Source organism: Antedon mediterranea, chromosome 8 (genome assembly GCF_964355755.1).
Source record: "Antedon mediterranea chromosome 8, ecAntMedi1.1, whole genome shotgun sequence".
In the NCBI taxonomy this organism is placed as follows: domain Eukaryota; kingdom Metazoa; phylum Echinodermata; class Crinoidea; order Comatulida; family Antedonidae; genus Antedon; species Antedon mediterranea.
In genome coordinates, this window is record NC_092677.1 from 27,993,428 (window position 1) to 28,014,468 (window position 21,041).

Here is a 21,041-nt window from a genome sequence, read left to right on the forward strand (position 1 = left end):
AGCAACTCTCGCTTCTCGTTTCAATTTACAAACAATTCTGTGCATGGTTAAAGGCATATTTTTTCAAGTTTTGTTTAAATCTTATTTTTCAATAGGAGAAGTGTACTTATATTACACAAGTAATGCGGTTCTATAACATGTTGTTAAGCGAAAGATTTATGACGTCAGATCATATTATTATATCATAGATGACGAAATCCCTAAATATACTTTTAATGAATATGCATGAGGATGTCTGTTATAAATACAGTGTTCACCCTGAAGAGGGCGTTGTTGCCTCTCATCCTTCATGACCTCCACACCTATGCGGCGTTTCTGCTGAGGAAATGACATTATTTTGACCGAAAGGAAGCTTTTTAAAGATATTTTGTATATCTGAAAGTGACCCTAGGTCTTGTTTTGTCTCGACGTGTGATTTTTTTCACATTGACTTTCCAAAGTCGTTTAGAAATTGCCGCATTTGGACATCGGGTCTTTACGTGTCAAAAACATAAGGGACGAGAGGTGCCTCCATTTCATTGACGAAAGACTGAAACCGAGATTGGCGTCGACATAATGGCAGAATTCGATGTCAATGACCTTCTTGGGCTAGAATACATCCAGGATTTCGATTTGAATTTCGACGTAAAGCAGGAAGAAGAAAATGGAAGCGATGATTGTGCCATGTACGGTGGTAGACCAAGTTTGGGAACGACTCCGGCAGATGAGTCCCCAAACTCTAGCATACCACTGTCTGGCCACATGATAAATGTACCTAGCCCAATGCTTCCGAGTGTAGACCTGCAAAAGTACTATTCCACTATCAATTCTGACTTTTTGACGGATAATAGTGCAGCTGAAGCTTTTATCGGTACAGCCAATGATCCCGGAACCAGCGGTAGCCGCTCCGACGACGACGGCGGAGCTCGAGCACCGTCTGATTATTCCGACCTACCCAGATTTGACGAAAAACCTGAGTTTACAGATGACGATTTGGTGAGTTTAAGTGTTAAAGAGCTCAACCGAAGATTACGCAATTATGACAAGGAAGAAATTATGCATTTAAAGCAGAGAAGACGCACTTTAAAAAATCGAGGATACGCGCACAGTTGCCGTACGAAACGCATGTGTCAACGTAACAGCATGGAAACTGACTACACGAACCTGAGAGCCGAAGTACAACAACTCAAAGTTCAATTGGAAAGAACAATACGAGAAAGAGACGCGTACAGATCTCGGCTTGAAGAAAGGTATAGCGATAGTAGTTCGCCGACATCGCCCTGCGATTCCTCCTGCTAAAAAAGTAATCTTGTCATTTGCCTTCGATGGATTCCACTTCTAAAACTGAACTGCAAGCAACAAACACAGTACCGTATTTTACTCAATGTCAACCGATATTGCCGTATGTTACGAAAGCAACCAACTGGACTTAAAATCATTATTAAGCAAAAACGTAACCTTCTGCTAATTCACTATCAAAACAAGACGAAGCATAATCAATATGTCACGGTTATTCGCAAATTAATTTACAGAATAATTATTACCGAACATTTATCGTTTTTATTTGGTAATGATTACGATATCGATTGTTGACTGATAGGAATTATGGGAAGGCTATTGGATTTGGATTGCGCAATATCAGATCGCCATAGTCGGCAATATAGCAATCAATGGTATAGTGTATCGTTCTTGTGGATGGATAGCAACGAACTGGAGTCAGTTTTATGCTGTTAATCAAGTATTGGATGTGGAATCTATTGAACTGTAAACTTTTATATAAAAAATGTGTGATATTATTGAATTGTTGTAACCAGGTAACGTGTTTATTTTTGTACATTCAACATTTAAGTATGGATAATATATTTTTGAGAGGGGTGTTATTGTGGTAGATTACGAATCTTACGTTTTCTACCAAATAGCAAGTATCCAATATATTACTTTGGTTACCTGTTCAATTATATCACACATTACGTCAGTGATACCACACAACACACGCACATGAGCGCGCGCGTTTAAATGCCGATTATACGCGGCATTTGTACGCGAGCGTTGATATCGTTTTGCGTGGTGTCATTGACGATAACCCGATTTAGTCAGTTTATATTTATTTTTTTATTAAGAACACTAAGTGTTCTTAACGGACTGATAATGGATACCAACCATTTAAGTAACCTTTGACATGTAACGGAACTAAGTAAGCGAAAAAAATAAGAAAGAAAAAAAAAGCAACAACAAAAAGAAAAAAGAGGCATAAAAATATAAAACAAACATATATATGTAACGATTGTATATTTTTGGGTGGGTATGTTCTTAGGAACATTCTCACTGTAATAATATACAATCGGTTATAATATGAAAAAAAAAAATGAAAAAATATTTTAAAAATCTAAAAAAAATATATAAGACCAGAAAAACTCCAGGAACTGGCCTAACGTGGAGGATGCCCAGTTTTTGAAATGGGAGTAAACAAGCTGGTTTTTTGACAATGTCTAACTGATTCTGACGACGGACACAAACAATATACCATATTGTTTTTAACTTTTGTGTAATTATTCTCTTTAAATCCAATATATAATCTTGTTTTTCCCTGTACCGTTTTTTTACACGGTACTCGATTCTATCCATGTTGTATTCTCGAATTGTATTCCATTCTTAAAATTTAACATAAATTGTTAATGACGTAATCATGACGTGGAACATTGCAATGATCAATCAATATGATGTGTATTTTTTTTTTAGCATAACGCGGGTAATCAGAACATTCAGATTGATTAATTGATTATGACGTCATTTGGTTTACAATAGAATATGCAATGGAAATACTGTAACCCTAAGAATATTGCTATATCATGGTCATGACTTTAATTCTGTTTAAAAATGTTTTCTGTCTAATAATTTTAACCTACCGTACTTTTACATTTTTAATGTTAAATTATTATTATAACAGTCCACGCATCACTATGCAATGTTCTTCATACTTAAATGCTAATTAATACTGTTTTTTCCATGGACAATTCAATACATGTGTGAAGGGACAGGAAAGTGTTAAATAATATTTATTGCAATCGTAAAAATGAAAAAAATATATATAGTAAATGTTTATGAATGTATTGTGTGTACAGAAAAAAACTATATTGGAAAAAACAGTTTGTAAATAGTTGCTACGTCATCGATCATTGATCGAATGGTTTTCTTCTCTCATTCCTTCATGTTATTTCTCTTTCTCTGATTCTAATGAATAAAAATATTCGGTAAAATGATTTACGAATTCTTTCGTTTACTTTATGTGTTTAGTAATTTAATATGACGATGAAGCACCAGAACGGTGATAAAATGCGCGTGGTGATGACGTAAACGCGTGTTGATGACGTAAACGCGTGTTGATGTTGTAAACGCGCGGTGATGACATAAACGCGCGATGCAGAACACCCAATAAATCGCCCATTTCTAAATTGTATTATGTAATATTATCTGTATTCGTGATGCAACATTGTATGTATCTAAACATTATGTAGGTGGACTGTGATTAACTATCAAATCCAAAGATAGCAGCCTTCAAATACTAACGTTAAATAGGACAAAGTACATTCATGACAACAGGAAGCTCCCTCGATACGATATTGTCACAGATTATGTTATCAACTGTGAACTTCACATGACCCTCCTGTATAATTGTGAAATTCACAAGTCTATACACCCTTCACTTACACTTGGTTCCCATGTAGTAGGTGGCAACGACGTAGGCGCATCGCAAGCGAGAGTTGACCAATCAAAAGCGACAGTTCGGATATGATCCATCGCGTCGTGATTGGTCAAATTACTTGCGTCGAACTTATGTTCTTATATTGTGAGAACCAAGTTCTAAATACAGTAGTGTATTCACTCATAAAAAAATATAATTTGAAATACATGCAAGTGAATTCAAGCGTAAGGAAAGTACTTTACATACAGCTTTAAATGTCCAATCAAATCAATGTATTCATTTCAATTATCATAATTATTACTATTAACTTAAACAAAAAAAAAAGGACACAAGATTACTTGTACCACGTGGCTGCATGACGTCTTCTTTATATCCAGTGTTTGTAAGACTTATTAAGGAGACACCTTCTGGACCAACTGTCCGCATAATGAGTGTGTCCCAAAACGAAGAGATTCTACTGTATTTATTGTAGCATATTTTAACCAAAACAAAACACACAAATACAAAGAGAGAGCTTTTTGATATAAAATATTCATATTTATTGCAAACCTGTTCTACAATCATTTGTATACATGCAAAAAGGAAAATACAAAAATAACAACATATACTGTATACTAAGAGTTACATACTTAGCAATGTGTGCAATTTATAATAAAATGTATAATAAAAATATTCTTTGTGAAAAGTATAAAAAACCTTGATTTTGCTTGTGCAAAACTACGGAGTATAATGTGTTTTACAACAAACAAAATCAAAACATTTTTTCATGACGTCACTTTATGTATCTTTACCTGTTTCTTCTTTTTCATTTACTTGTAAACTTTGGTCGTATGTGAAGTTCTGGCGTGACTAGGTAACAAAAAAGAAAATATATTGTTTCATTAAACTATTAACTAATAGAAGAAATATAGTTAAAATTAGGTAAAAAACTGCTAATAAACACTGCTGCTGAAGGTTCTAAAATATGTTTCAAGGTACAAATAATTGTAAAATGTTTGTCGTTTTGGGTGGAAAAATCTCATTTAAAGCAAATAATTTAACTAAACAGACCTGTCTTATCTTGCAAGCTGGTATTCGGTGTGCTCATCAAACTTTCATTGTTTAATGATATAAAAGATGTAAGATGAACAGATGATTCCTTTGTTTCTTCATGTGGACCTGTGTGCTCGAGTATATTAGTATTTGGTGTACTCATCCATCTTCCATTATCTACCGATATAAAAGATGGAACGTGTTGAGACGAGTCTTTATCTTCTTCAAGTATACTAGCATCCAGTGTACTCTTCCAACTTTCGTTATTTAACGATATAAAAGATGGAATGTGTTTAGACGTTTCTTTATCTTCTTCAAGTATACTAGCATCTGGTGTACTCATCCAACTTGCATTGTTTAACGATATAAAAGATCGAACGTGTTTAGACGATTCTTTATATTCTTCAAGTATACTAGCATCTGGTGTACTCTTCCAACTTTCATTGTTTAACGATATAAAAGATGGCAAATTATTAGATTCACTATTTTCAACCTCACTTGACGGTTCTATATCTTCTGTTACTTGTTTTGGTCTCTTTGGTATTCTGAAAGAATCAACAATAAAAACTGTAAAAAAAACTTTAACTGGTTTTATAGTAACTATCTGTATACAATTTTTTAATAATAAATACATACGTGTGAGAAGTTTTGACTTGTTGTCAACAAATCTTCATCTGTATAAAAACTTTTTTCTATTAAATCTTCCAAACCTACTAAAATTGTAATGAATGCAATACAAAGATTATGAACCAAAAAGTAAACAATATCTTACTTGTGTTCTGGTTTCTGTGACTTTCTTTTAGTTGTCTTCTGCTGACGGTGAAGAAGACGACACTGGCGCCCTCTAGGGCAAGTTTTGTCTTGCCGATAATTCGGGCACTCTAATGAATGCTTTTTCTTACACTAAAAAAAAAGATTTTTTTTTTCAAATATAAAAAAATGACATAAATTGTTACTATAAAACAAAAAATGTAATATATTTGATTTAGATTGAACACAATAATATTTACTGACCTTTTCTCCTTCTGGACAGTAGCCACGTAAAAAGTCTTCGCAGATGGCAGCATTACGACTGACATTGACATGAAGGTATGGACAGTTATCACGATTGCAAATACCACGTAGAAAATATGAACATACCGGCATCTATGAAAATAAATAAAATTCATTTTAACAGTATTGATTCAGTTTAACAAAGGTTACAAGTTGTGATTGTCAAGTTGTCATTGGGATACCTAGTTACAAGTTGTGGAGCTACTATACATATTTTAGAAAGTAAAAATATATTTAGGTATTTTACCTTATCTTTTGAAACTTTGTGTGAAAATGGACAAGTTCCATCAACCTGCTTACACTTGCCACGGAGAAACCTGTAAACAGTAAAAACTGTAGTAAATCTATTGAGCTTTTAATACATTTTTCAGAGGGACATCCCTATTCAGAGGACACTTCAGTGAAATATATGAGGGCTAATATGGTTTTCATATTCAGTGGATACCCCTATTAATAAAGAACACTTTGTTTGGTCCTTAAGACATCCTTTAATAGGTATTCTACTATATTTTCTGCCACTATTGAATCCTATTCAATGGAAGAGTTACCTTGTACAAACTGCCACTTTATCTGGGTCATGTACATACTGACATTCCTTGCCTCTACTACATTTACCAAAATGGTTGTAATAAATACAGTATCGCTTTGCGTCCGTTACCTTGTTATGCTTCTTATACTTTGCTTGGTTGCTTGTTATAATACTTTTATGCAAAACTTGTCTACAAAAAAATATATACTAAAGCATTTAGAAATAATCTGTATATTAAAATGATCTAAAGATAAAATGTAAAAAAGCTTTTGATAAATAATAATGATTATATAATACATACTGTGCTACAAGTTTTCTACTGCTTATAAACTGCTTAGATAATACAAACGACGCTTTGTCAACTGAAGCAATTCTGTTGTTTAGGCCAACTACTTTCTTAAGTCGCTTCAACTTTTTGCCAGATGAATGAACTTTGAACTCATGGTTACTGATTGACACTGGTATGACCTCACTATCTTGAGAACTGCTCACGCGAGATAAGCCTAAAAAAAAAACCATATTGAATTCATCATAAACTATAACTAAAATATCATGAGATAATATAAAATACATTACTTTGTGAAAAAAATAAATTGTGAATGCAACCAAACAGCCATTTACACGATGATACAAAATGCAGTGGTGGTGAAATTGGACAAATGTTCTATACCTGATGACTGATTCACATTTTTCCTCACAATCTTCCTCCTTGTCTTGCGGACAGTAAATAACACGGATGGAGGATTGGTAACTATTCTTCCCGGAGTTCTTATTCCAGAATAGTCCATGTTCTTACTTTGCAAGACAGCGGGTGAACGCTTCTTGTCAAGCTTAAATCTTGACCTTGGAAGCACTGGAGTGTGACTGTTGACATATTTCTTCCGTCTCTCCATAAATGGTTTGGGTTGTGTTTTTGGAGTCTTAACAACATTTGTAAGCTTGTAACCACACATGCTAACTCTCTTTGTTTTAGGATGTTCTGTGAAAATAATAATGTAACTAAGTAAGTAAAATTAGTTCTACAAATTCTTTTTGGCATCATAAAGAGAAAAAAATAAATCTAAAATACACATGTTTAGAGTGCTTTTTACTTTGTGTACAGTACCTTTTCTCCATGTAAACTTTGACTTGGAATAACTTGCATCACTGTGGCCAGTACCAGTAGGTAGTTTTGGTGTTTTCTTTATCCTATAGGCAATAGATTTCTCCTTTTTGTCATCGCACACCCATCTGTGCTTTGAGGTTTTCTTGCTACCATTTTGCCCTAACGATTTCTTTTTCTTCACACTAGGTGATACATACACACTTGCATAAACAGTCTTTCTATTTTTTATCACCTTTTTAGTGGATTGTGTTGGAGAGTTGAGTTGTAATTTATACTTTGTTTTAACTGCAATATTCTGTTTCTGATGAATGTACTTTATAGGTGAAGCAGACGAGTTACTATTTTTAACTGAAATTGGTGAATCTGGTAACGAATGAGTTGCACTTGTTTGCTTTCTATCATTCTTTACTTTCAAACTTTCTTTTTCTTTTTTCCAAACATATTTTGAATTTGGGTTATTTTTGGGTGATGGATTGCTTTTGTTGGTCGTGGTTGAATAGGTTTTATCCATCTTCAAGTTTCTTTCGAGTGTAGCTGTGTTCAAGCTTTTGGTTTGGGAATACTTATGGTTGGTTAATTCATCTTTAATTTCTTTTGCTATCTCTGTTTTGTTGGTAAGATGATTATCGTTGACAAAGGTGTGTGTTGCGTTCTTGTGCACCTTTGTTAAGTTTGAGGGCGATGTTTTTTGTTGACTCTCGTTTTTATAGTTAATTGTTGAGTTTCTTTCATCTGATTGGTTGAAAGTTTTAGTATTAATTTTAGAATATTTGCCAGAATTCTTTGTTTGGTCAAAAGGTGTTGATGTTGTTGCTACTTTAGTGGACTGAGTCACATATTTAAGTTTTTCAGACTTTTCTAAGTGGTTGGCTTTAACCAATGGTTTTACCACATATACTGCAGACGGTGCAACATAATTCCCCTGTTTTCTTGCATGGTATGATGATAAAGTTGTCGATTGAGTTACAGAATTATTAACTTTGGTATATTTTTCAGTATTCTTCGATGGATTCAATGTTGATGATGCCAATGTCGCTGTGCTTGTCACCATGTTATTAACTTTTGAAAACTGTCCAGAATGTTTTAATGTGACAGCAGACACATTACTATAGTGATCAGACTGTTTCCCTTTGCCTACATCATCAGCTCTTCGCCATACCATGTTTTTCTTGCATGGTGGCAGCAGAGTCTTTGATTGATATTTGTGACTTGATTGAGTAGATTTCTGTTTTTGTTGGGTCGTATGTTTTTCTTTGTTCTTTTGCTTGTGCTGATGGAGCAGTTCTAGAAAAATCATTCAAAATAAAAATAATATATATAGATAGGCCTAGGCCTAGTATATATTAATTATTATATTCTTTCATATAAAAATACTAGTATAGCCTAGGCTAGGCCTAGTACAACTACTCTACAGCAGTACAGTACAGGAGTATTTAATTTAATATTACTGATTACAAACAATTATTAATTACTTAAAAAAACAAAGAATATTGGGCGCCGAATATTGTTGGGTTAGGATGTGGATACATACGTTTTTCATCCTACTAGACAATATCAAACAATCTAGGCCTAGCATACCTAAACCCAGAACCTGAGCTGATCCACTACGCCAACAAGCTAGCTTGCACTAGCCTACTACTATTCTAGCCTAGCCTAGAGCTAGAAAGGTCAGAAGACAAACAGTGGCTTAGCATATAAAAACTTAAAAAATAAACTTCAAAATAGCGTTTGTCAGTAATAGTAGAGTTCTATAACAAGATGACTTAACTTTTACTTACTTGAGAGAAATATAAGTTCGTTTTTTAAACTTGTATGTTCGTCGTTTGATGATTTCGAAGCCATTTTTCGGGAGTCAGTGTGAATGAATGATGAATCGTCATGATGAATATAGAGGGCGGCAAAGCAAAAAAAGTTCTCTCTCTGCTGCTGCTGCTGCTGCATGCTCTGCATGCGATGTGCGTCAACTTGATAAAATAAACAGTTCATGTATAATACATACTTTGTTACATGCTTTATTGTACCAGACCTTTTTTGGAGGTTTACATGAATTTGACGTGTTTTAACGGATTTGATGAATTTTAAATTCACCAAAAAAATACCTCGCGCAATCGACATTTTGATAATTTTAGCAACTAATCGGATGTAATTAATGTATTACATAATACTCTTCTAAAAAACACAATTCAGACGTAAACGTGAGTTGGAAAAATTGTTTTACTCTAAACCAAAATTTCGGGAAGTTTTATTGATATTCTTGAGATGGATGGATGAAAGTTCGCAGAAATCTGGAGAGTCGGAACGTCTTTAATTTACAGAAACAAAAACGTATTCTTTTTTGCAATCAAAATAATATGCTACACGGTCACTGTTGCTTCATTTGTATCTTTTCTTTTCTGAAAATGGACGACCTCGGGATTACTTTTAATTTCGAAATTGGCATATTTCTTCAGTATTAAACGTTTTTAAAGTATTAGGCCTACTATTATTAGTAGCGAATACTCCTATGGAACGATTAAAAGGAACCACCATCTAAGAGAGGCAGAAATGAGGGCCCATGATCAAACTGAAATCCCAACCAATTCATTAATCAAACAAATAATACTTTTTCAAAACTACGTATTACTCAGATTATTAAAGAATTATATAAAAAGATGATGATACACACGTCACACATCTTCTGAGATTTCATCTAATGAATATTCATTATTCTGAGTCACTCGTACCCAATTAAAACACTTCGCAGTAGTTAAGCGCGCAGAGACTACGACTAGTATTCGCGGGACGATTGCTCACAAAAGTTTCACGGCGGCGGAGAGAGAGGGGTGGTGAACACACATTTATGCGGAGGTAAAAGGCAGTTTTTGCGGGAGGAATACACGCATCCAGGAGATAATACTTCAAACTTTTTAGGCCTGGGAAGTAATTTAATGTACATCTGAATATGAATCAGAAGTGGTATCGAGGTGGATATTTATTCGTGAAACAGTCTGCTAAAGACCGTAAACGAGGTTTAAAGGTATGTCAATAATTTGTACAACTTAAATAACTGTATTTATATCAATAATATAATTCTACACTTCATTGAATTTTGTCAATCGAGTCGGATTATTTATTGAAAAGGAGTGTCGATGGAAGGCATGCATTGCTGCTGTAATTATATAGTGTGGAGAGTGGGCCTATAATTCCAAAATCTTTCTAGGTCAGGCTATATAAATTAGCGCAGTAAAGTGTACAATTACTAGCATATTTATTATCATTATTGCCCTATATTTACTAACCATACTTACTAGCCGCTAGAGCTTGAGTAGACAGGTTTTATTGTATAAATGATGTATTTTTTGAATTATTCTGACGGAGTCGGAGTAGTGTACCCTCTCAGCTATGTGTGTATAGGCCTAGCAGCAGTATGCCCTCTGATCCTCCTCAGGCTCTGCTGACATGACGTTGCCTACTGACTATTTTTATTATAACTAATATTAATATTTCATCGAAAACGTATAATTATAATTATGCTACCCTAACAAAACAATAAATTTAACAAAAACTTATTTTCACCTCCATTATAAACTAACTTAAAATAACTTTTTAAATGTCTACAGTTTGAGTATAGGCCTTGGCTAGGGCCTAGACCTGGGTTGGGCCTATTATTGTGTATTATGCACTCTAATAGATATGATCCTGCTGAACAGGAGGAACAAATTACCTGCTAGGAATAGGATGTGTAGTCTAGACACACGTAAAAATATGTCTAGTTAGTAAGAGTAGTTTTATAGTATAGTGGTATACAGTTTGATTTTGAAGTATAGAAAAAATGAGGGTCTCGCCTGTGTAACATAATTATTACACATTCCTTACTGCTAGTAGTTTTAAAAAGTTACTTGTTAATATTCCTATCTTATTGAATGATGGACGAAACACAGTTATTAATATTATTCATTATGAATAGATGTTTATTTTCCTATCCTACATTATCACCAACCCCAATTTTTATAAACTAAAACTTATGTTTGAACAAATTGTTCTCACACTATACCGTATAAAACAAATTCAACAACAATTTTGACTTTTGAAGCTTTTCATCTCAAACCTTCTTAAACGACCGTCAAATAGTGTGTACTATTGCACGCCATGTGACCCACAATCATCCAACCAAATGACAGGAATTGGTGTTATATAATATAAATGATTCAATTCTGTGTGCCTGCCCGTGGGTATATGGTAGGAAGACAATGTTGAATCATCTTTATTAATACACCGTTGACCGAGGTTTCCCTGCATGAAATCATCTTTTACAGGACATATTGTTGAATAACAAATCCGGTACTGTAGGCCTACTAATTACCAATGATACATCACGTAATATCTTGATTTCTCAGACAGCAAACCACTGGGCATATCACTGAGAATGTCCATGTGCTTAGTTTCCAGGACGGGGTGGACGTGATTATAAAGCTAGTGCTGGCCACATGCAGCTACTGCAGTTTTAGTCATAATTACTTAAGTTAAAAATACAATACACTTACTTTTGTGTTGTTTTCAGGAAATACCCCCACTTTACGCTTGAACTAAACCACGCGTTTAATGAAGATGAGCGCCTTACAATGAGACCACTGTCACATATGAGTGCAGTTAGCTCCATGATAATAATGCTACACGATTCACTTGCCATTGCATATCATTGGAATGCACTTAAATATTAGCCTGTTGATTATGCATGATTGCAGATGCAATTGCAAGTAGACGAGACATTCTTTAAAATGGCGTTTTTACCCTAAAAAGTAGTATTGTGTATTTCCTATTAATAATTTGTTTTAAAAAAGGAATGACATCAATGATGACTCAGGGAAGTGTTAATCACAGTCGGGCACAATAATTAATTCGCATTAATTTAACTATGATAGAATTACAGTCCCCGGGATGCGGAAAGATAATGTTTACAAATATAAAGCAAGTAAACAAAACTGTAGGCCTTTAGGCTAAAACAAAACAAAGAAAGCGTTTAAACACACATGTAGCAACATTTCTCACTTGAACTTTCAGACTCTACATGCTGTGATTTTTGAACACAGAAAGTTGTCAAACGTGAGAGGGTCTGGCGCCTTCTCTACCTCTATAAAATATGAAAATGAAAGAAATTAAAACATAAGGTCATTCTATTTATGATAATGGTGTAATACTAACATGATTCCGTGCCAAAGTTCCACACAATCTAGGGCACACACCACAGAGTTATAAATAAAAATGCTCTAATTTGCTTAGTTAATTTTCAGTTACAAATCGTTTGCAAGTGGTTTGTAAAGATAAGTTGCATTAATGCTGAGGGGGTCAGATGCTATTAATACTGGAACACCCATAACATGAAAGCATAGCCTTACAATAACCCCATGGGTCAGCCAGTAGGTCATGTACAGTCAAATACAACTCTGTTTAATTTTATTAATAAATTCTTAAACAACAAATGAAAGTTTTACTCGTTCATTTCTTGTGCTTGATCTTCTTGAGATTGATGTGGTAATTTGTTTTACTTACATAAAATAAATTACTTATTAAATTAAGATAGGCCTAATGATACATAAAAATATAATAACTGTATTTTGGAGTACCGAACGCGTAAACCGAAAAACTGCACAAACCAATTATTAGGATCCTAATAAAACAATAACAAAATAATACGGTATGTCATTGAAAGAACAAACCAAATAAAGATGGAGAAAGGGATATTTATTATTTACAGAATTCAACTAATGTTTTTCAGCTCAATAATTATGTTTGAATTGTTTCGTCAATGATCGAATTGTTGTTGATTAGAGAGTGATTTGAGATAAAGAATAATGTAATATTTCAAGTGTTTTCTAAAACATTACAGCCTTCACGGAACCACAATGAATGATTCGACATCCTGACAAATCATCTTTATACTACGAAATGATTGGATTAAAAACAAAAAAGCTGAAGCACGGAAGAATGAATAACTATCAAATATGCTTCATAAAACGAGGGATTATCTCCATATTGAAATATCATTTTTTTTATTAAAGTGGCATGGAGTAGTAGATATGCATGAGGCCTATAATTTAATGATGATCAAGTTTGGGTTACAGGTTAAACATCAAAATATTCACCAAATAATCAAATAATGACTCACTCTTGAAATTTAAGACTGCATTACAAAATACGTATGGTAACGATTTTATTAATATTATTAGTTATGACGTTTGATTAGATTTTTTGTCCTAATAATAAACGGGCCTCGAGGCTGGTTTGTCTGTATAAAGCGAAGACGTGTCTTTCGTGAACAAAAATCAAATTAATGAGCGTTTTTAAGTAAAATCACATGAACTAATGTGACTGTCACGAATATCTAGAACATTCTAATTTGTGTGAATCAATATTGAAAATAATTAGCTGAAACAGATCGGTCACAGTTAATCGAAATGTTGAGGTAAAGTGAAAGAAAGGGAAAAGATGATTATGGACATAAAGATTACAGTATTAATGAGATTTAATAGGATATGTCATATTAAAGCAAAGTGTTTTAATAAAGGACTTCTCGTCATCATCCTAAATTCTTCGATGACGTCATTCTATTATATTTCTATTGTACAAACGTCACTTGAATTCCTCAAAGTATAATTGTAAGACACTCACTTGAGAATATTACGCTAATGTTTGAACTAAATATAATAATATAATAAATATAATATTTCTTGGAAATAATTCAATCAACGAACGCCTGATTAAGCAGAACAAATTGTGTAAACAGTTTCTGTAGAAGATATTATTTTAAAGCTAATATGGTTCACATTCTAACCGTTTCAGCATGGGTCCCCGAGTATTTAGGAAGAAATCATACTCTGTGCAGTCAATAGCCTACCTTGTATACAATACAAACCATATTATTATGAAACGAAAAAGTTTACATTTGTTTCACATGACATTTTGTCTTGTTTTCTCTTCTGTCCGTGAAATTTCACAGAAAACATATACACAATCGTCATTTCTCTTCAGGAACAACAGGAACTACTCAGCAAATTTGTTAATAAGATTAATTAATTAACTATAGTCTTAAATGCCGAATCCAATTATCCTCGACAAATTCGAAATGCCACTGTTTTAAACGGAGTGATGGCTTTAATAGTTGGTCATGATGACGGTGTCAACACACAATATAGACGTGCGCGTTGAAATACGGATGAAAAAAGTGCGTTTGTACGTTTGTACGCGGGCGCTGAAATATGGATGAAAAAAGTGCGTTTGTTTTTACGCGCGTGCGAACTTCGTTTCGTCTCTATGTTTTTTTTTTACTGAAAAGTAAAGCGTGAGAATAACATTTTATACACCTGACATCTATTAGGAGTCTTAATCTGTGTCGTCCTACCGAAAAGAATCCAGCAGCAATCTTGATTAATGAATCATAAACGTAAAAATCTAAATATCGGATACGTTTGACATTGATCACTTGTAGGAAATTATCAAACAACATACAACTGATATCACAGCATTAATTAGTAAAAAAAGTAAAGCATATAATTACTACCGTCCGGTGTTGCTTATGGCTTCTTAATAATTAAACTCACTAACAAGTATTTTTTGTCGGGAAACGCACAAGATGAGACACCGCTGTTTTTAGCGAATAAAAATAAAAAATAAACATTTTCTTAAGAACAAAGTATAGGTATACAAAACCAATGAGTGTTATACTTTCGTAATAGGCCATCAAAGAATATGAACTCTCGAAGGAAGTTGTCTACCGAATTTCATCAATGTGTAAAATTGTTTAATGGAGTTGATAAGCAGTGTTCGAGTTTACATACTCCACTGATGAGATAATGTTTGGGGTTTTACCGTAAAGTTGTCTACAAAAAACAAAAAATATCATTCATCATTCAATATTCATAGTTTTATTTACAGTCATTACATTATTCATTTTGCGCATTGTCAAAATAACAATATTTGTATGCTGTTCACAATTTTCAACATTTTAACGGAGTTTACTACAAAAATGTTGTAAGACGCTGTAACAATGGTTGCATGTAAAATAATTGTTCCTTTTTGTTTTCTACAGCCATGGAGACGAAAATTCGTTGCAGTACATCAAAACGCGTGTACATCAGGCGTTTCACTTTTGTTTGAATTATACCAAGATGAGTTTACGTACAGACAAGTGGCATGCGTTCTACTAAATGACATTACATCCGTAAAAAGATGCACGTCTAGGACCAATAAACACGCGTTTGCTGTGCTATCACCTAGGAGACAGCTCTACCTGGCAGCCGATAGCGAGACGGATGCCTTGGAATGGATTGCTATGCTTAGGAAGTTTATGGTGAAGAAGGCAGCGACAAGAGATCCTATACCACACGAGTCAGAAGACGGTACGAATATTTACAACGTTTTGATTTTTTGTTTAATCTAATTCTAGCACCATTATAAACCAACGAACCAAATTTCATTTGTACCTCGTTGTTTAATCTAATTCTAGCACCATTATAAACCAACGAACTAAATTTCATTTGTACCTCGTTGTTTAATCTAATTCTAGCACCATTATAAACCAACGAACTAAATTTCATTTGTACCTCGTTGTTTAATCTAATTCTAGCACCATTATAAACCAACCAACTAAATTTCATTTGTACCTCGTTGTTTAATCTAATTCTAGCACCATTATAAACCAACCAACTAAATTTCATTTGTACCTCGTTGTTAAAATGACAATAAATAATATTGTATCGTATCAGCATGTAACTGATTAGTTTTCACTCCTTTTGTTATACTTTATTTCCAGACGGTGTTTTCAATATTTCAATTTTGCCGAATGAGCACTCGGAAAGGCTCGAGTTGTACGAGAATTACCGAATGACCGTAAACAGTCCGTACCTGTGCCTTCACAACTCCAGAAGGATCGTACTCCAATGGAAACTTATTAATCTAAAACGGTTCATGCTGACTAAGAAGTGTCACGAAAAGGATAGGGACAAGATCTTATACATTTCAACCAATTCGTAAGTTACTTGTATAATTTAAGGAAATTTCACGACGATCCCTAGGATCAAGGAACTACTGCAACAAGGGGTTTAACAAAAGGCAAAATAATTAGTGTTTAAAAAACTGTTTACTGTACTGTTTTATTTTGCAGGCGATGCAAGAATGGAGAATGCGAGATCGTCATGTACTGCAATCGTGGTAAACAAATAATACCGAAACTCCTTGAAGAAGTAAGCCGCAACAGACATGCCAGGATTTCAAGACGGCGATCGATTACGTCATCTATGATCTTTGACATCACTCCAGAAGACCTTGCTAGACTTGGGACAATCTCTGAGAGTTCGTCTGATGACGACAGCAGTAAAAAGGGAAGTGAATCCAGCAAAGATATTGACACACCTGGAAGAGATGTCCGGCCAAAGTATAGTCCAGATGGCGTAATGCTACGACAGAATCGACAAACACTTCAGAAGTCAATGAATAGGCAATGGAGGACTCCAACTGTTGGTAAACCAATGATAAAGAAACGTCGAGCACCAGCCCAGGCCCCGCCCTCACCATCATCGTCGTCATCGTCAGACAAACGGTCTCTTGAGTATTGTCCTTCTATCGCGTCATCGTCTAGTACCGTGACGTCAGACTTTGATTTTAGTTCAATACCAGAGGATGACATCGCTTCCCTTTCAGATCGTTCTCAATGTGGAACCTTAAAAGCGACAGGAACCAACGACTCGTCGGTTAAATCATCTTCACCGCCAACAGAACAACGGGCTTACAAAGGGACGGCGCCAATCACACCAAAGCCTATACCTCCTCGGCCAAAACATCCACCAAAATTATCGCCATTGTTACAAGCTAAATACATAACGGGTTCTGTTGAGAAACTATCGTCTAACAAAGAAAACCGTGCCAATTCTCCGCCGATGTCACCAAAATCTACTTTATCAGCAAACAGTTCATTTAGCAGCATCGATATAAGTACCTCTCCTCCAATACCGCCAAGAAGACGAAAACAAAAACACGCCACGCTCGAAAGATGCACCAACATACATACTGACTTGCAAAAACAGTCTGAGTCAAAGCCTACGTTAATGCAGATTGCAAACGGAGAAATAACAAGAAAATCTTCTACTTTGAAAAGTGATCGTACAGATAACAAATCTGCTCTAAGTGACGTTACAGCAAACGGACACGTTGAGAATTATAACAACAACGCGTCCGCGTCTTCTTCTGACGACGACACTGCGTCGGAAAAAGCACGCTATTCAGATGATTCTGGTGACGTCATGGGAGGTAACTGGTATTATGATATTCGTCCGTATATCAGTACTAAGAAGGAACAAATTGAGGTTAAAGTTGCCTCGGTTGATAAAACCGTTCAAACTGAGGCACAAAAAAACGACATTTCGTCACAAACTTCAAAACCTGAGAAAGATGATAAGAAAGAGAACTTTGTTACCACAGCGGATGAATATGAAAGTGATGTTAGTGAAAATAGTTCAGATATGATTGACGTAAAAAAGCAAAAACAAATATCTATAGTTCAAAGTCAAAAGGATAATAAAACTGTTTCCGATAATAAACAACAAGTCGAAAATACAACAAAATCTGATGTAAACATCGGAACAAGTAACGAAAATAAAATAAATACTATAGTTGATAAGAAAGATGAATTAAGCTGAACGAATACAGAAAATAATTTAATTTACATTGGACTAAGAACAGTTTCATTATATGAATTGGTGGGGAGAGCCACGGTGATCTGACAATATAACATCAAACAACATGAACTTAAAGAAAAAGAAAGAGAGTTTGTCAGAAATGCTAAAATGTGAGGAAACTGACACAGCTAAAAGTGATTAAATCGAAACTGATGGATTTATTCGTAGTAAAGGTTTACGAAGCTGGACCGAACTGTAAAAGTCATTAAAGCCGCCAAAAAGTACATCAAATTGACCTAAAGACCTGCAAAATAAAGTGATTTTATTGCAAAATCACACATTTTATTCCAAATACACGTGATGACGTGGTTCGAAAATGTAGAAATGACAATTTGGAATCATTTTGTTGAGTTGATATCAATGTCGTTTGTGTGGAGTGAGGAGGGACGATGATCTGGTGAAAAGAGTTTGCAATGAATTGATAAATAGTTCAATGAGCAATATCTCCCGTCGAAGTTGTTGCGTTTGCTGTTATCAATTTGAATTAATTAGATTGTTGTGAGACTTTATGAAACATTGTCTTACTTAAGTCTTACCAAGGTGACTTAGATTGCTTTGGTCTTACTCTGTGTGACTAATGTATACGAGGTTTGTACTAATTATAAGCAATGTTTTTGGAAATGTTTGGTTGTTGAGAAATGTTGGATTTGAGAAAAGTTGGTTTTGAAAAAATTTAAATGAGCTTTTCAGAATTTAAAATGATTTGTAGGTGCTTCTTTGAAACAGGAAAGCAATGATAATTAAGCAATTATGTTTTGTATTCACTTAGTGTGATTTATATCACTTGTGAGCCGTGACAACTTTCTACGAACTTATCCTTAATTAGCAACTTAAATACAGCATCTTGATTAGAGATAGCGAAACCTGGCGAGTTTGATTCGATTAAATGTATACTTGTAAATTAATTGTAAATAGACACAAATTGTTTTTTGCATAATTATTATTAAGTTGAATTAGCAGATAGGATGACGTTTAGCACGGTACCGAGTGGTACCAAACGAGTTGGCTAACTAACAGAGAACACAACAATTATAATTAGTTAAACTTTGACGTTATCTATTTCTTAATATCATAAGTGCATAAGTTCAAAACTTAAATGATATCATGTATGCACTGGTTACCGGCTAATGTGATGGAAAAATGTTAAACTGGCATAATAAATATTTAGTTTATGCTTAACTTGTTAAATTATTGGTATACGCATCGCTGATTGGTTAATTGAGATTGAAAAAAGTTGGCCTGGAGTTATCATGTGCTAAGTCAGTTTATGGTTGGATATCCCTGTCTTTTTTCCTCTATCGATAAGAAGCAAAACCTCTAACAAACCCCTTGGGACAAAGGACCTATATAAGTGCTATCTTTTCCAGAAACACCGACTCAAAATCAGTATTCTTTTTTCAATGTTAATTAGGGTTAATCTATCGTCAGAAAACGATCTTAATTAGCATACGGGTTGTGATCACGTTTTAGTACAAAGTATCCTAAAGTTGACAAATGACAGGTTTAAAAACGGCGACGATGACTCTACTTTACAGTACTTTAACACAAAGAACATTCTTAGCTAAAAATATGGATTTCTTATTCTCAACACAATTTGTGGTGCTTAAGTTATCTCTGATCAAATGTTATTATTAGTAAAAAATAATTAGAAATATTTAAAATTTTATATTTTTTTGAATTAAGTCTTTATCTCTATAAATGTACAATTTAATATGCAAATTAAAAAAAATGTTTAAAAAAGATGTTTGTGTTTTTGTAAGGTTTAAAATGTATCGTTCATAGGTTTATCATTAATTTAAGTTTGTTGTTTAGTGGTTCAGTTTTACACATTTATTTTTTATTTATTTATTTGGAATTACACCTTTAGATAATGTTAAATCGTATTTTCAAGATATAAATCTAAGCATTTACCACTTAATTATGATCCTAATCAATGGCAAGGAACAACATGTGGGTGTAGACCAACCCCAAGACCAACTGTCATCAGCACATGGCCTTCAGATAGATACAAGAACGTGGATAAAGAAAATCATCTTGAAGGTCACACAACAAGTAGTTGTTTCATATCAACAGGGAGGTGTTAACAGATTTTCTAAAATTGAAATAATCATGATCAAATGTTCAGATCATCTTGATTTTCTAATCCTAATCTTTAAAGATGTATTGTCCCCCAAAAACATGAAAAATGAAGATTAATTAAATCAGACATTGAATACCTTATTTTGTAGTTAATATAAAGTTAATCACATCCGTAGAAAAAAAAACGAAAAAAAATAATGTTTTCACTTGTAAAATGACAAAATAAATGGTTAAATTCAACCAAAAATCCATTGGCTGGCAGCCAATTTGACCATTTTTTGCTTTAAATTACATTTTAAATACACTTTTTTAGACCCAATTTTTGGTCAAAGTGGATAACTATTACGTTATTAAATGGAATATTCAACAAAATTTGTTTTAAGATATATTTTTTCAGGGGGACAATACATCTTTTAAAAAAAATCGAAGCTTTATCTTATGTAACGCTCCAATTCGCAATGAATTGTGTTTCTTCAAAACCCCTTCATTTGTCCTTCCCTTGTAAATTTTATTCTAATTAATTAATCTAACCTCAAATTTACCACTAAGTTCAGGAAATGACACACCGTTAAAACCTCTGCAATCTTGCATGAAAACAAAAGCACAGCTCAACTCTAATAAACACTCAATCCACGGTATCGTAATTGGTAAATAAGTTGCGTGTATGCATATTTGTTTACATTGTGTCAAAGGTCATACATATTTGCGCGCCTATGCGACTAACGATGTATTTATTATATTGTAATTTAAATTACTGTTTAATGATTGTATTGACATATAACCAAAGACAATTCACACAGCTTTTCACTGGGAAGAAAATGTCAAAAGAAAGAAAATATCACTTTCGATTTT

At 33.9% G+C, this 21,041-nt stretch overlaps 3 protein-coding genes across 3 annotated transcripts; 2 read left to right on the forward strand and 1 right to left on the reverse strand.

The window, feature by feature from the left end:
• Nucleotides 1-282: 282 nt before the first annotated feature.
• On the forward strand, nt 283-3,239 carry LOC140056655 (transcription factor MafA-like). Its single transcript, XM_072102105.1, has one exon. The coding sequence runs from the start codon at nt 556-558 to the stop codon at nt 1,276-1,278; it is 723 nt and encodes a 240-aa protein (XP_071958206.1). The 5' UTR covers nt 283-555; the 3' UTR covers nt 1,279-3,239.
• Nucleotides 3,240-4,252: 1,013 nt separating this feature from the next.
• On the reverse strand, nt 4,253-9,243 carry LOC140056316 (uncharacterized). Its single transcript, XM_072101651.1, has 10 exons — nt 9,180-9,243; nt 7,402-8,685; nt 6,967-7,275; nt 6,598-6,799; nt 6,316-6,486; nt 6,015-6,084; nt 5,729-5,860; nt 5,487-5,617; nt 4,733-5,259; nt 4,253-4,531 (listed from the first exon to the last, which is right to left on the reverse strand). Exons 1-10 carry the CDS (start codon nt 9,241-9,243, stop codon nt 4,488-4,490), a joined length of 2,934 nt encoding a protein of 977 aa, XP_071957752.1. The 3' UTR covers nt 4,253-4,487.
• Nucleotides 9,244-9,839: 596 nt separating this feature from the next.
• On the forward strand, nt 9,840-19,605 carry LOC140057084 (uncharacterized). The gene is made up of 4 exons (XM_072102621.1): nt 9,840-10,417; nt 15,467-15,776; nt 16,190-16,406; nt 16,541-19,605. Exons 1-4 carry the CDS (start codon nt 10,343-10,345, stop codon nt 18,069-18,071), a joined length of 2,133 nt encoding a protein of 710 aa, XP_071958722.1. The 5' UTR covers nt 9,840-10,342; the 3' UTR covers nt 18,072-19,605.
• Nucleotides 19,606-21,041: the final 1,436 nt, after the last annotated feature.